Raw genomic sequence first — 15,184 nt, forward strand, 5'->3', positions numbered from 1 at the left:
CCATGAATGTGATAGCTGTAAATGCTGGGGTGTGGTATAGGTGATCAGACACCCCGAGTAGCCTTACTGTAATGGTTTTCTGAAAGGGTAAATAATGGTTGATACAGTTCTGAACAAAGTTGATACATTCTGAACAAAGTAGGTATTAACTTCCTTGAATGTGTAGGGTAGTTGCATTCTTGAAAAATTTAGTATATATTAAAACCATATAAAAATAACTTCTTATTTGTGACAACATGGGTGGACCTTGAGGGCATTATGCTAAGTGAAATAAGTCAGATAAGGAAAGGCAAATACTTTATGATGTTACTTGTAGGTGGAATCTTAAAAAAGTGAACTCACAGAAACAGAGAAAAAAATTGGTGGTTGCCAGAGGTGGGGTGGGGGTGAGGAAAATGGAGGAAAGTGGTCAAAAGTACACACTTTCAGTTATAAGATAACTAAGTTCTGGGGACGTAATGTACAGCATGGTGACTATAGTTAACAATACTGTATAGTGTATTTGAAAAATTCCAAGAGAATAGATCTGAAGAAAAAAAAATTGGAAGGTGATTTGTGAGGTGATGGGTATTAGCTAAACTTTTTGTGGTCACCATTTTATAATGTATACATATGTCAAATCATTATATGCATACATTGTTATATTGTGTCAATTATGTCTCAATAAAATGGAAAAATATTAAAAAACCCTCTATTATTATGTATAAAACTGGGTTTATAGGATCTGATCACTATAAATATCACTATAAATGGATTTTTCACTTACATAGAGTTTCTATTAAGATATTCAGAAATCACACAGGATGTGGGACAATATCATGTAGGACAGATGATTTGGTATCCCAGGCCCTGAGTTTTCTAGAGCGCCTCCCAGGAAGTGGTATTGCCATTTTCCCAGCTGAAATCTTTTTTTTTTTTTTTGGCAGGGAGAGAAAAGGAAAATGGATATTGGAAGGCAAATAGCATTAACTGCCTCACTCTCTCTTTCATTGTTGGTCTTCACCATCTTCTATAGGATTTGCTAGCATTCCAAATTCTCCTCTATAGTAGGACAGAAGTCTCCGTGCCAGCCAATACTCAGACCCTCATAGGAACAATTTTATGTCTCTCAAGTACTCATTACTGTTTTCTGCAGTAAACCTAGTCCTCTTCCATTTAGTGAACAGGTAAAAGTTATACCAGGAGTACTGAAATTTATTTTATTTAAGTCACCATTTTACTTCCAAGTAATTTGGTGTTCTTTATTTTCCTTGAATAGGGCTTCTTTGGTGCGCTTTCATCCTTTTGCATTTCCACATTTTCTCACAAGGTGGCACCAAATGCCTTGGTGTGGGTGGTCAATGGCTGTCTGGAGGCTTAGCTTTGTTTCCTTGGTGCTTCTGTCTGTCACGTTTAATGTGCAACCGCAGGTGGTGTCCCCAGTCAACCTTGGGCCTCTCTGGTGTTCAGTATTGGTATAAACCAAGATACAAGAACACTCCACCTATCTTTCTCCATTTAGGTGTGAAGAGCTTTATTTTATAATCAACAGTAAAAGACAATCATTAAATAGTATAATCATGCCCTAATGAATATTTTTAGGGTGTTTTGATTCCTTGAAATGTTTTAGCCATCTTCTTGGCAAATATTGGCTATGCAATTAGTACAGTGTTATAATGCATTTAAATTTAGCCTTACTGGAGATGTAAATTCTCTTAATTTGCATTCATCTAAGACTTCCTATGGCTGTATGACTGCAAAGAGGAAAAATATGAGGTGAAAGCTGATAGTATCCTGATTTAAGTTGTTTTCAGTCAGCATAATGAAGCATCTTAATCTCCAAGTCAAAGTTTGACAAACATTTAATATGCAGTTAACTGTTTTTTTAAAATTTAAAATAAACGCGTAGAATTATTAAGGAGCTACTTCCTGGAGAAGAATGTCTAATCATCCAGACAAGTCTCACACAGTTTCATTCCATTGCGATTGGTCTCTGAGAGCCTAAGCCTATGTGAACAATACCTAGAAGAGACTGGTATAGAAAACTACAAGACTGATTTAATCTTTTCATGATGAAAATTTTTTCATGATGTGCTTGACAGCACATTTTTTGCCTTGGAAGAAATTTACATGGAAAGTCAGGGTATAATCAGAAGATGCTTATCAGGTATGGACTCAGAGCAGCAGAGTGGATTGGATAACCTTAATGGTACTGTCATCTGGTAGACTGGCCTAGATTCTCATGATGGTAGGCCAGGTCCCTCCTTCCTTAGGATAGCATCATTGACAAGACATGACCTGCATTTGCTTCTCTGAGTTGCCCTTTTCTGTAATTTCTTCATTGATCCCACACCCTTCTTAATCACACAATTGTCATTAAACCACACCCTGCCCTACCTCTTTCATTACATATGTGAAATACATGCAGTCATTTGTAGTTGGCTTCTCTTGGGAGCCATTATTTTTCTTAAAGTGGTTTCCCTCCATAGACATAACCTGGAAGTGCTCTCAGCAACTCAGCTCCTATCCTGTCAGGGAGGGCATAGATTCCCCAATTTACTCAGTTCTTGGTGCTTAGTTTTTCAGTCTCAGATATATATCTCAGTCTATCTTAGTATTTTCACAGCCTTTCTTGGCCAAAAGCAATACCTAACAGTTAAAATCACTTAGTAAGTCTGTATGTCCTAACAGTTTGGTAGGTGTTTGAAAAAATACTACATGTAAATTGAAAGAAAAAGTAATGTTTACATTTCATTCGTAGGTAACTACAATAATCTTGAATCTCGGAATGAGACTGGACATCATCACCTTTGTTTCCTGTTCTATATTAATTTTCATACTGCGCTTGCTTTTTATCTCAGCAGTCACCAAAACCCCAACTTCACAAGGATGCAATGACGTTCAAAAGAATGTAGTGCAATTTAATGTTGAAACTGTGAACTACCTCAAGCTAGTAGCATGCATGTTGTCTGATACATGCCAACTATTGCTGTTTCCCTCAAACATTTAAAATATTAATGATGTTCTTGTGAGTTCACCGTGGTTCCCTGGGTACCTGGGACACAATTTGAGAACCACAGGGCTAGAACTCAGTCATGTAGCTGCATCTAGCTGCAAGGAGATGAGGAAATATAATCCATTTAATTTAATCTAGTGGCCTCTGCTCCAATGGATTAAATACATAAAAACTTTTTAAAAATGTTTATCCAGTTTTGAGAGAGAGGCAGAGCATGAGTGGGGGAGGGGCAGAGAGAGAGGGAGACACAGAATCCAAAGCAGGCTCCAGGCTCTGAGCTGTCAGCACAGAACCCAATGAGGGGCTTGAACTTACAAACAGTGAGATCATGACCTGAGCTGAAGTCGGAAGCTTAACCGACTAAGCCACCCAGGTGCCCCTGGATTAAATATTTAAATATTAATTTTACATTTTTATTCTTACAGTGATGTTTTATACCCCTGTTGGTAAGTTATTGAAGGGCAGGTGGTTATTGCCTCCTTGTAATAATAATAAATATAATATTGCCTCCTTGTAATAATAATAACCATATAATGGTCACTATTTATTAAGCACTTATATGTAATAAGCACTCTACTAATGTGTTTTTCATATATGTTCTCACTTAATCTCACAATACCTTTAGAGGTAGGTAAAAATATTATTCCTATTATATATGTATATATATTTATGGAAAATCCCATTTAGATGAACTATCTTTGCATGAAGTCACATAGAAATTAAGTGGCAGAGCAGGATTTGAACCAGGCTGACTTTAGAACAAAACTCACTTGACCACCATGCTTTAACTTTGACATTTATTGACTACAAAAATTAAGAACAATATTATATATTTGTATTGACATTACTTACTGTTCCACTTGTGCTGAAGTAATTAAATTAGTACTATCTTTTATACACTAACTGTCTTCAGAGGATTTAAAAATTGAATTCTCACAATATCACTTGAGCAAGCCTGAAGAGGAGACTTGTTCAAAATAGTTCCATGTCAGCCTTCCCACTTTCTAGTCTGAAATAATACAGATGGAAAAGGGGAAGGCCAGTATGTATCTCCCCACTTGACATTAATCAAAGTCGCTTACCTGCAGAGATGTGACATGAAAACATTTTGTTAACATCTTGACCACCCATTTTTGTTGCAGGAGGCCGAGGGAAAGACGGTGCCCCCATCATCACTTTTCCAGAGTTTGTGGGGTTCAAACACATCCCAGAGGAAGACTTCCTGAATGTCATGACCTACCTGACTAGCATCCCTAGGTGAGTTGAACACAGCGTTTTGCTGGCTTCCCAGTCACTTAGTTTATTCTGAATTTCCCATGTGACAGGGCTGGGTTGAGATGGAATTTTTGCTGAGTGCAGCCCATGCTGGTATGTAGCGTGGCCAGTTTCTCTGATGTATCCCTCACAGACAAGGGATAGGGGAAGAGGCTAGAAAACAATGTCAGTTTTGACTATGATTCACACATAGGAAGTACTTAGTAAACACTGTTGAGTGAATGAAACATTGGTTGAACATGCTAATGCTGCATCTGCCCCTTCAGGTTTATTGCAGTAGAATAAGGTGATTCTAGCTTCCTAGGGCCTGTCATCTGGGACACATGACCATTTCTCAAGGAGGTCAAGCCATATTAGGAGTTATTTAGTTTATCTTCCCTAAATAAGGAGGAATTCTCCATATTCAGATGGAGAATCTAAGGCACAGAGCAAGAAAACAAAGGCTGAGAATAAAAACTGTGCTTGTAGCTGAGAATATGACAGAGATGATTTTGGGCATCTGCTGTTTCTCTAGCCTGAGCCTTACACCTTTATCGAGTTGAGTCAGTCAATACCCAGGCTTCCAAGGGGTGGAGTGTGGGACAGAGTTCATATTGATGAACCATTTTACAGACAAAGATAGAGCTGGGAATGAGGCCCAAACCCAACTCTTTGATAGTGCTGTGTCCAGTCTCCAGCCAGGAAAGGCCCTTCCCTCCATGGGTTTATAGGGCTTATGATGTCATCTCTTACTTAAATTGCTGTGAGGTTAGGAATTTACACAACGGCCATGTGTGTGCTGTTTAGCTTGTCTTCCATCTGCCTCATGTGATTTCGGGGTCAACACCAGCTTTGTCATTGAAAGGCCACTTGCAATTTCATCCCGCCTGTGGAGATTAGGAAGTTGAGTTATTTGCTTTAACCAAAGCCACTCTAAAAGATTTATTTTTGTTTTTGTTTATTACTATTCATATTTCCTCAGAGAGAGCTATGGATTTTATTTTTTAATGCACTTCTTCAAAGTTTATTGCTTAAATTATATGTAACCAATTCCTTTCCTTTCTTCCTTTGATACCTGAAAATGGTATGTTTTATGCAGATGCGTAAGGATTTGGGGTTTTGTTGCTTTGAAGGAAGGATGCTGTGTGTGTCTCTGGGCTGTGCTCATGTGGTTCTCTCTGTTGAGACCTTTCCCATCCTTCTTGGCCTATCTAACTTCTACACATTCATCAGCCTTCAGTCTGACCTCATTTCTTCAAGGAATCCTTCCCCAACTTCAGTTTCGCTCTCGCAGACTCTTAATTTCCATAGATACCTGAGCTTAGCTCTTATATAACACTGTAGTATATGGAAATTGTTTCTGCCTTTCCCATTAGACTGTGAATGGCTCAAGAGTAGGGGCCAATGCTTTTGTTTTGTTTTCTTGTTGTTTTTTTTTTGTTTTGTTTTTATCCCTAGCTCTAGCACAGTGTGCCCTGCACATAGTAGGCTGTCAGAAGTATTGTCGGTAAAATTTCCAGTTCTGATACAATTCATTTCAATCAAAAAAAGAGTATTTGCTGTAGGGTGAGAAGGAGGCTGCTGACAGAGAGAGAGGAACTCAGTCCTCACTCCTGCCTTAACCTCCTTGGGTTGTAGGGAGTTGAACCTGGTCTGCCTCTTTGGCTCAATTGCATTCCAAAATAATGACACCCATCAGTTCAGCAACTTCTCCTTCCATAGGGAGCTGCAAAGGAAAGGGTTGAGCAGGGAGGTGGGCAACAGGTGGAAGTGCCTCCACCTATTCTCATTATATTTGGTTAAAACTCACTGTTGAATTTTACTGAATCCCCGATGCAGTCATATGCTAAACAAAATGGGTTGTTTTTGTCTTGTACTTGTAGCCTTTTCTGAGTCACACTGAGAAGCATACGTTGAGTGCTATCTGGACCAGTGTAGAGAGAAGCATAGAGGGGTAGAACCCCTATCTCCTAGATGTAGAAGATAAGACAAAACAAGGGGCTACTGTTTTTTTGGCTTGATGTCTTTTTTTCTGTTCTATATTCCTTATATAATTTCTGGCAAATAGGAAGTTTTTTAGTTTCCTAGAATGCTGTTTGTTTCTTGAGAAAGAATAGCTGTCTGACCAGTTATTCCCCTTTTCTCTTCTTGGCATTTGCTCATATCCACCCCTCTTTCTTTCAACATAAAGAGCCCCACCCCTCTTTCTTTCCACATAAAACAGAGACAATGGGTAAGAAGGCCCAAAAGGGGAATGTGACATGAACCTTGCTTTCCAGGTTCCATTTCAGGTTCCACAGAATGAAAGCAGCCTTGTTTTTTATGATTCCTATTTTCACAATATGCATCTTCCTAAGTCTTACAGTGGTAACCAGGCAACAGAGCCCTTCCCAGGTTGCAAAATGTTTTATAGGCAGTTGATGGAGGGCTCATGACACAGAACAAGAATTGATGTACTAGAAGAGGAGGATGGCAGCATATGCAGGGTGGGGAAAGGATATCTCTGTTCCTGAAATTAATAAGGACCTCTCATTGTGGCTGGGTTGGGTGAGTGAAGAAAGCTTCCCACGGCAGCTCATTCTTCACCTGATCTTTGCTGAGTGCCAACAGTGTGGTTGGTGTTATTAGGTGCTATAAAGGACCAACAAGGCCAGAAGACAATGTCTTGAACCTCAGGAAGCTCATCACATGACTCTTTTGTCATGATAGCTTGTGAAATATGCCAACAAAGTATTATAGAAGATCAGAAGAGAGAAAAGTCACTTCAGACAGGAAAAACAAGGAAAGCTTTAGGAATGAAGGTGAAAAGATAGGTAGGATTTCCACAGGTAGATATGCAAGGCAACATTCCAGAAAGAGAGAATAAGGTGGTGTTTAAGAGCTCTGGACACAGCCCAAATCTGGAACGCAATCCACATTCTACTGCTCACTAGCTGTGTGATCTGGGGCAAAATATTTGACTTCTATCCAACCCCCCCCTGGTTTTCGAAGTCTTAAAAAGAGTATGTTAGGGGAACTTTGGCTATCCAAGTTGATCAGAACAGAGTGAGGCTCCTTTTCAGTAGTGAGAAACGAGAGCTGGAAAGACATCTGGAAACAGACTAGGCAAGGCCTTTCCCACCAAGTTGAGTAGTTTAGACATAATGGGCAGGAAGAGGTGGCTGGAGGTTTTGAGGTGGGGAATGACAACCAGATTAATCTGGTGGTGGTGTGCAGAGTGGATCAGATGGAGCCAAGAAAAGGATGCAGGAGACTGATTAAGGGCTTCTAGACTCGGATGGGCGCAAAGTGCAAGGGTGTGAGCTAGTGTGTTGACAGGAGGACTGGGTAGAAAGGAATGGACAGAAAGGACAGGCGTTGAGGCCAATTGGGATGGGGGAGGGGGAGAGTGAGAAACTAACGGGTTTAGGAACTGTACTACCAGACAGATCTTACTGCTTGTCTGGGCATGTGGGATTGAGCCCCCATTTTGGTTTTCATTGTCTCATCTTGTTTTATTTCATTACTTTGCCTGGCTCTTCCTTTCCAAAAGTATGCTAGGATGTGGTTCCCATCTTAGCTGCACATTAGCATCACTTGGGGAGTTTTAAAATATCCTGACGTCCAGACCAGACTAAAATCAGAATTTTTCAAGGTGTGACTTGAGCTCCAGTAGTGCTGGAAGCAACTCAGGTGACCCCAGTGTGCAGCCAAGGGTGAAACTCACTGTGCTAGGTGCTGATAGGGAGACACTGTGGTAAAAGGGAAGGAACATTTGAGGTGTGAGGAAGAAAATGCGGACTCAGGCTTAGCTTTTGGATAAGATGCAGTACTGGGGCATGTGGGGAAGTTAAAAGACAGAACGAGAGCAGCACCCAGTCTTCTACTTTTGCTTTCATAGTTCTGTATTTCTTCTCTCTAAATGCAATAAAAGCCAAAAATTCTATTTCCTGAGCTTCCCTGACTCTGGGGTATCTTTGTGAATTATATGTAATACATAACCATTGAATTATAAATCTTCCCACATGGATCTCATGGTATTAAAATATATATAAAATATAAAAAGTATCATTGCCACATCACCATTATGTTTCCAATAACAACTGAGGGCTCACTTTAGCCTATCAGGTACCATCTGCTATGTATTTATACTACTAAGGGTTTTCAGAATCTATCTTATAACAGTAGCAGGATAAACCTAGGAGTCAGTTTCTCAGGGGTATTACTTATGTAAGATATTGTCACTTAAAACATGTTTCCTGTGGCTACAGATTGTAGCCAAGCAGTTTGAAAAGGCATGAGTAAAAACATTCTGAACAACTGAGAAGGTCAGCTATTTTTAGATCACAGTTGTTTTTCTCAAAATCAATATTTGTATAACTCAGCATGGATTTTTATTACTGAATTACTCTATTTAGTTTCTTTGTTTTAGTCCAATTCTGAGTTCATTATTTGTAAGGGATTGGGGGGTGCCTGGGTGGTTCAGTCCATTAAGCCTCTGACTTTGGTTCAGGTCATGATCTCGCAGTTTGTGAGTTTAAGACCCGCGTCGGGCTCTGTGCTGACAGCTCCGAGCCTGGAGACTGCTTTGAATTCTTTGTCTCCCTCTCTCTCTACCCCTTGTCCACTTAGACTCTCTCTCAAAAATAAACATTAACAAAAAAAGAATAAAAAAAAAAGAAAGGGATTGGAGAAAGTATTTATTAGATAGTACGACAGTCACGTTTCAGAACAGTGGTGAATTTTATGATTATTTACTATTTCTTAAGTTTATTAAAAATGTTTATTTATTTTTGAGAAAGAGGAGACACAGAATCCAAAGTAGGCTCCAGGCTCCCAGCTGTCACCACAGAGCCCAAAGTGGGGCTCAAACTCATGAACTGTGAGATCATGACCTGAGCCAAAGTCGGATGCTTAACCAACTGAGCCACCCAGGCATCCCTGATTATTTACTATTTCTAAAGGACCTTTTCTATAATGAATTTGTTGAGAGACCTGTTTAAGTTTGAAGAATTCTCCTATGTCCATTTTCCTCCCATAAATTCTGATTAATAGTCTTTGAGATGAGTCAGATCCTCATTTATGATATGCTGTCTGATAGAATGCTGTCTGGCATTTCTACTTTAGGAAAGGAGGGGAGAAGGACATTGCAACTATTTGCCTCGTGAATTATAATGAGAGTTTCTCTTTTGTATTAAAAGACTGAATGGGGCGCCTGGATGGCTTAACCAGTTAAGCATCTGACTCTTGATTTCAGCTTGGGTCATGACTCCAGCATTGTGGGATTCAGCCCTGTGTGAGGCTCCACACTGAGCTGGGCATGGAGCCTGCTTGAGATTTGCTCTTTCTCCCTCTGCCCCTTTCCCCTCTAAACAAAGAAACAAACAAACAAACAATAAATAAATGAAAACACTGAATGAATATAACAATTTGTCAGCTTTAGAAACTAGCCCCACCAATGAAGTTAGTTCATTCTGGGCCTCTTACTTATGGAGGCAATAGAAAAGCACCTGTTTTTAAATGGCTTTGAATAGCATTAATTGGAAAAGATCTGCTTTGATTGAGTGGCAAGGGTGAGGTATGTTATTTCTTGGCCTGGCTGTGGCATTGCTCCTCAGAGTCAGGGAGATGGAATCATTTCTTTGACTTCTAAGGATAGAGGTCCAGGATGGGGAGTCTTGTTGGCCTGTTGCATTGCCCAGGGTGGGTGGATTTGCTTCAGAGCCCTCAGAAAGGATGCCTTGAGAGACCAGACCTTAGACAGCCAGCCAAGACTTGAAATTTGAGAGCACCCCATGGATTTGTTGTGAATAAATGGTAACACTGGCAAGTAAGTCTTATAGGCCAAGATAATTTGAATGAATTATTTTAGAGGGCAGAAAAACATTTAATATGTTAGATTCTTGTCCTTCTCTGTGTAAGACTAGGAGTCTGACAGTATTTCTCACCAGTAGGATGAGCTAGTGTGTGCATAATGGCTTTTCTTTGTTCATTTGCTTTAGAATATCTTAACTATCCTGCATTGTGTCACCTGTCCTTTTTAGATAGGAGCCTACTTTCCCTTTTCCGATATGTTCAATTTAGATTTCTTTAGACATTCAAAGCACAGCCTCTTGCTTGAATTTATGGGTGCTAATGGTTGTAAATATCTGGAATTTGGCCTTATTCAGTGGTATTATCAGTTATAAAGAAGATAATTGCCACAGTCTAACAAATAGACTCATCCATTTATTATGTGATGTGGGTTGTTTTGGTGATGGGGTGGTCTGAAGAATTGAGATGAAATTGGGCAAGATGTTGGGTGTGGTATTAACTTTAAAATGTGAATGCTGCTTTTTTTTTAAGCTTATTTATTTATTTTGAGAGAAAGAGACGGGGGGGGGGGGTGGGTAGAGAGAGAATTCCAAGCAAGTTCTACACTGTCAGCACAGAACCCGACTTGGGGCTCAAACTCACGAACCGTGAGATCATGACCTGAGCTGAAACTAAGAGTTGGACACTTAACTGACTGAGCTACCCAGGCACCCCTGAATGTTGCTTTTTAAAAACCAAGCTTTTGGTGGAGAGCAAGCAGCTCATCATGCCCTCTACAAGTCATTATGTGGTCAGTAATGTTTCCTAAAACTCTGTGAGCCACAGAGCGTGTTGACTTTTGCTGTTTATTTTATTTTTTATACTATTTATTGATTTACCAATTATTACATGGTTCTTTACTATTTATTACTTACTAGTTTAAGGGGTCCTGAGAATGATGGGGTAGGAGGATTCAGTTACTCTATAATACCTTATTAAAAATACCTTATTAAAATATTATTAAAAGACTCTAGACATTATTAGCACAAGTACCTTTCTGATTGAATAATCTATACAACTTCACTGGGATGGTAAACATTGAATTGCATTTAGTAATGATGTGCACTCAGTATTATCAGTCAGAATATTCTAGGTTGAAGGCCATCAAACTTTTTCTGTAAAGGACCAGAGAGTAAATATTGTAGGTTTTGCAGGCCATATGATCTCTGCCTCAGTGACTGAGCTCAGCTGTTTTTGCTGAAAAGCAAATATAGATAATATATAAACCAATGAGTGTGGCTGTGTTGCAATAAAACTTTATTTACAAAATGGGTGTGGAGTGGATTTGACACATGGACTGCAGTTTGTTGGCTCCTGGTCTAGATTAGTTGTTCCCAGACATTAGCATACAGCAGAATTTGGGGGACTTGCTAAAACACAGATTGCTGGTCACACTCCAAGTTTCTGATTCAGTAGGTTTGGATGAGGCCACATAATTTGGATTTCTAACAAGTTTTCAGGAGATGCTACCACTGCTGGTCTGAGGATCACAGTTTGAGAACTATACATAGCTAGTGAAAAGTAAAGCTTAGGACTTAGATTTCTTGGCTCCTGGCTTGGTGCTATTTACACCAACCATAATGTGAAACTTTTAGATAATATTATGGTGGTGATGTCCATGGTGCTAATTTACATATTTGTTTTTATTTTTTGATTATCACCTTTAGACAATATCTTGTGGTTCTTTGCTATGAAAAGTGAATTTTGCATATTTATGATGCTTCTCTGTCCTTGCTCCCTTTCATCCTCCAATTTTTGTTAGTTACATTATTATTTTTAGATCATACAATGGTTACCATGATAAATTTAAATAACACAGTTAATTCTATCTGGTGAAGCAGCAACCTTAGATAATATCTGTTGATTTTTTTACCATATATTTCCATCTTTTTTCCGTCTCTCATCTTTCAAGTTCTTCTACCTATATACCACTTTCTTTCAGTTGGTAAGACTTATAATGTATTTTACATTTTTACTATATGTGGGTTTTTCTTTGACTCTAGTTGATTCTATACACAGAAATCAGTAAAATGCATTTATACATGTAATATGTTCATACCTCTAGAGTAAGAAATGTAATTCTATGTCATTAAACCTGTGTCACTCAAAGGAGTGCTACACATGTTAAGGTAAATAGGCTTTCTTTTCTAAAAATCCATGCCACAGTTTAATTCATTTCAGACTCAGGCAATGTCTTTTTTTTTTTTTTTTTACCTTTTCCCTTGGCATTTCTTTTGCTTTTTTTTTTAAGTTTATTTATTTATTTTGAGAGAGAGAGCGTGTGCACGTGCATGTGTGTGCGACTTACTTTGAGAGAGCATGTGCACGTGCATGTGTGCACAGAGAGAGGGACAGAGAGAGGGGGAGGGACAGAGAGAGAGGGAGAGAGTATCCCAAGTAGACTCTGGATTGCTAGTGAAGAGCCTGACATGGGGCTTGGGCCCAGGAACCGAGATCATGACCTGAGTGGAAACCAAGAGTTGGAAGCTTAACCCACTGAGGCACTCAGACACCCCTCCCTTGGCATTTCTAATTGTCTTTTTTTCTTGTTTATACAGTAGCATATATCTATATTGCATTATTAATATCTTCCAGATTCTTTGTTGTAGAATTTATGTAATACATATATTTTTTTTCATGAAGACTTTTTTTGAGGCCCGCTGGCCTACCCTTATAATTGCTGTTATCTGAACCTGTTGCCAGATGTCAACCTGGGATTGCTTTTTATCATATCTCTGGAAAGATTGTTCCTTCTTTTTTATTTAAAAAAATTTTTGGGGGGGATTGTTTGGGTGGCTCAGTTGTTTAACTGTCTGACTTTGGCTCAGGTCATGATCTCAGCCCCTTCTTGGGCTCTGTGCAGACAGCTCAGAGCCTGGAACCTGCTTCAGATTTTGTCTCCCTCTCTCTCTCTGCTTCTCCCCCACTCACACTCTGTCTGTCTCTCTCTCTCAAAAATAAATAAACATTAAAAAAATTAAAAAAAATTTTAATTGAAGTATATGTGACACACAATGTTATATTAGTTTCAGGTGTACAGCATAGTGATTTCATTTTCATTGGAAAACTTTCAAGTTGTTTCTTTTTCAGAAAGGGTGTATGGTAAGTGAAATGCACAAGATTTAATTTTTTTAATTTAATTTTTTAATTTTAATTTAATTTATTTTTTCAATTTACATCCAAGTTAGTTAGCATATAGTACAACAATGATTTCAGGAGTAGATTCCTTAATGCCCCTTACCCATTTAGCCCATCCCCCCTCCCACAACCCCTCCAGTAATCCTTTGTATGTTCTCCATATTTAAGAGTCTCTTATGTTTTTGTCCCCTTCCCTGGTTTTATATTATTGTTGCTTCTCTTCCCTTATGTTCATCTGTTTTGTCTCTTAAAGTCCTCATATGAGTGAAGTCATATGATATTTGTCTTTCTCTAATTTCCCTTAGCATAATACCCTCTAGTTCCATCCACATAGTTGCAAATGGCAAGATTTCATTCTTTTTGATTGCCGAGTAATACTCCATTGTGTATATATACCACATCTTTATCCATCCTTCCACTGATGGACATTTGGGCTCTTTCCATACTTTGGCTATTGTTGATAGTGCTGCTATAAACATTGGGGGCATGTGCCCCTTCAAAACAGCATACCTGTATCCCTTGGATAAATACCTAGTAGTGTAATTTCTGGGTCATAGGGTATTTCTAGTTTTAATTTTTTGAGGAATCTCCATACTGTTTTCCAGAGTGGCTGCACCAGTTTGCATTCCCACCAGCAGTGCAAGAGAGATCCTCTTTCTCCACATCCTCGCCAACGTCTGTTGTGGCCTGAGTTATTAATGTTAGCCATCTGACAGGTGTGAGGTAGTGTCTCATTGTGGTTTTGATTTGTATTTCCATGATGATGAGTGATGTTGAGAATTTTTTCATGTGTCGGCCATCTGGACACTCCAAAGAAGTCAGAAACTTCTTTGGAGAAGTGTCTATTCATGTCTTTTGCCCAATTCTTCACTGGATTATTTGTTTTTTGGGTATTGAGTTTGATAAGATATTTATAGATTTTGGATAATAACCCTTTATCTGATATGTTGTTTGCAAATATATTCTCCCATTCCATTGGTTGCCTTTTAGTTTTGCTGATTGTTCCTTTCACTGTGCAGAAGCTTTTTACTTTGATGAGGTCCCAATAGTTCATGTTTGCTTTTGTTTCCCTTGCCTCTGGAGACATGTTGAATAAGAAGTTGCTGCCAAGGTCAAGGTCAAAGAGGTTTTTGTCTGCTTTCTCTTCAAGGATTTTGATGGCTTCCTGCCTTACATTTAGGTCTTCATCCATTTTGAGTTTATTTTTGTGTCTGGTGTAAGAAAGTGGTCCAGGTTTATTTTTCTGCATGTCGCTGTCCAGTTTTCCTACCACCACTTGCTGAAGAGACTGTCTTTATTCCATTGGACATTCTTTCCTGCTTTGTCAAAGATTAGTTGGTCATCCGTTTGTGGGTCCATTTCTGGGTTCTCTATTCTGTTCCATTGATCTGAGTATCTATTCTTGTGCCAGTAGAAATGTACAAGATTTTAAATGTAAAAAAAATGGCTGCACTTTGTCCTCACACTTGATTGGCAGTTTGTCTGAATATGGAATTTTTTTTATGTAAAATAGCATTGATGCATTGATTTCTAGCAGCCGGTGTTTAGTAATAAGAATGCTGTTCTGTCTCACATCTGAGTCTCATTCCTTCATAGGTAAGCTGTTTCTTTTGTAACGTAGGAAGCTTTTGGGTTTTTTTTTTTCTTTAGGTTTTGCAGGTTTGAAATTTCATACTTTTTCTTTCATTCTAATGGACCTTAGAACTGGAGGTTCAAGTCTGTCTTAGGCTTAGAATTTTTTCTTTATTTTTCTGTTTTTTTTTTTTTAATTATATTTTTCCCTCCAAGTCTGTTTTCTAGCTTCTGGAACTCAAATTAGAGGGATATTGTATCTTCTGAATTTCTTTTCTGTGTCTTTAACTTTTCTTTCATATTCTTCATCTTTTATCACTTGACATTTTTTAAATATAATCTCTATGCCCAACATAGGGCTGGAACTCATAACCCCAATATCAAGAGTCACAT

General features: G+C 38.7%; 1 protein-coding gene across 2 annotated transcripts in view; it reads left to right on the forward strand.

Annotated features, from left to right (window-relative positions):
- Positions 1-15,184, forward strand: part of MCF2L2 (MCF.2 cell line derived transforming sequence-like 2) — a 263,631-nt gene that overhangs the window by 41,205 nt on the left and 207,242 nt on the right. The window contains exons 3-4 of one of the 2 annotated variants that reach the window (XM_053221168.1): positions 3,421-3,441; positions 4,138-4,252. In XM_053221168.1, the coding sequence (XP_053077143.1) occupies positions 3,421-3,441; positions 4,138-4,252 (136 nt within the window). The remainder of the gene's footprint in view (positions 1-3,420; positions 3,442-4,137; positions 4,253-15,184) is intronic. The other variant, XM_015063590.3, reaches the window with a different exon arrangement.

Source organism: Acinonyx jubatus, chromosome C2 (genome assembly GCF_027475565.1).
Source record: "Acinonyx jubatus isolate Ajub_Pintada_27869175 chromosome C2, VMU_Ajub_asm_v1.0, whole genome shotgun sequence".
In the NCBI taxonomy this organism is placed as follows: domain Eukaryota; kingdom Metazoa; phylum Chordata; class Mammalia; order Carnivora; family Felidae; genus Acinonyx; species Acinonyx jubatus.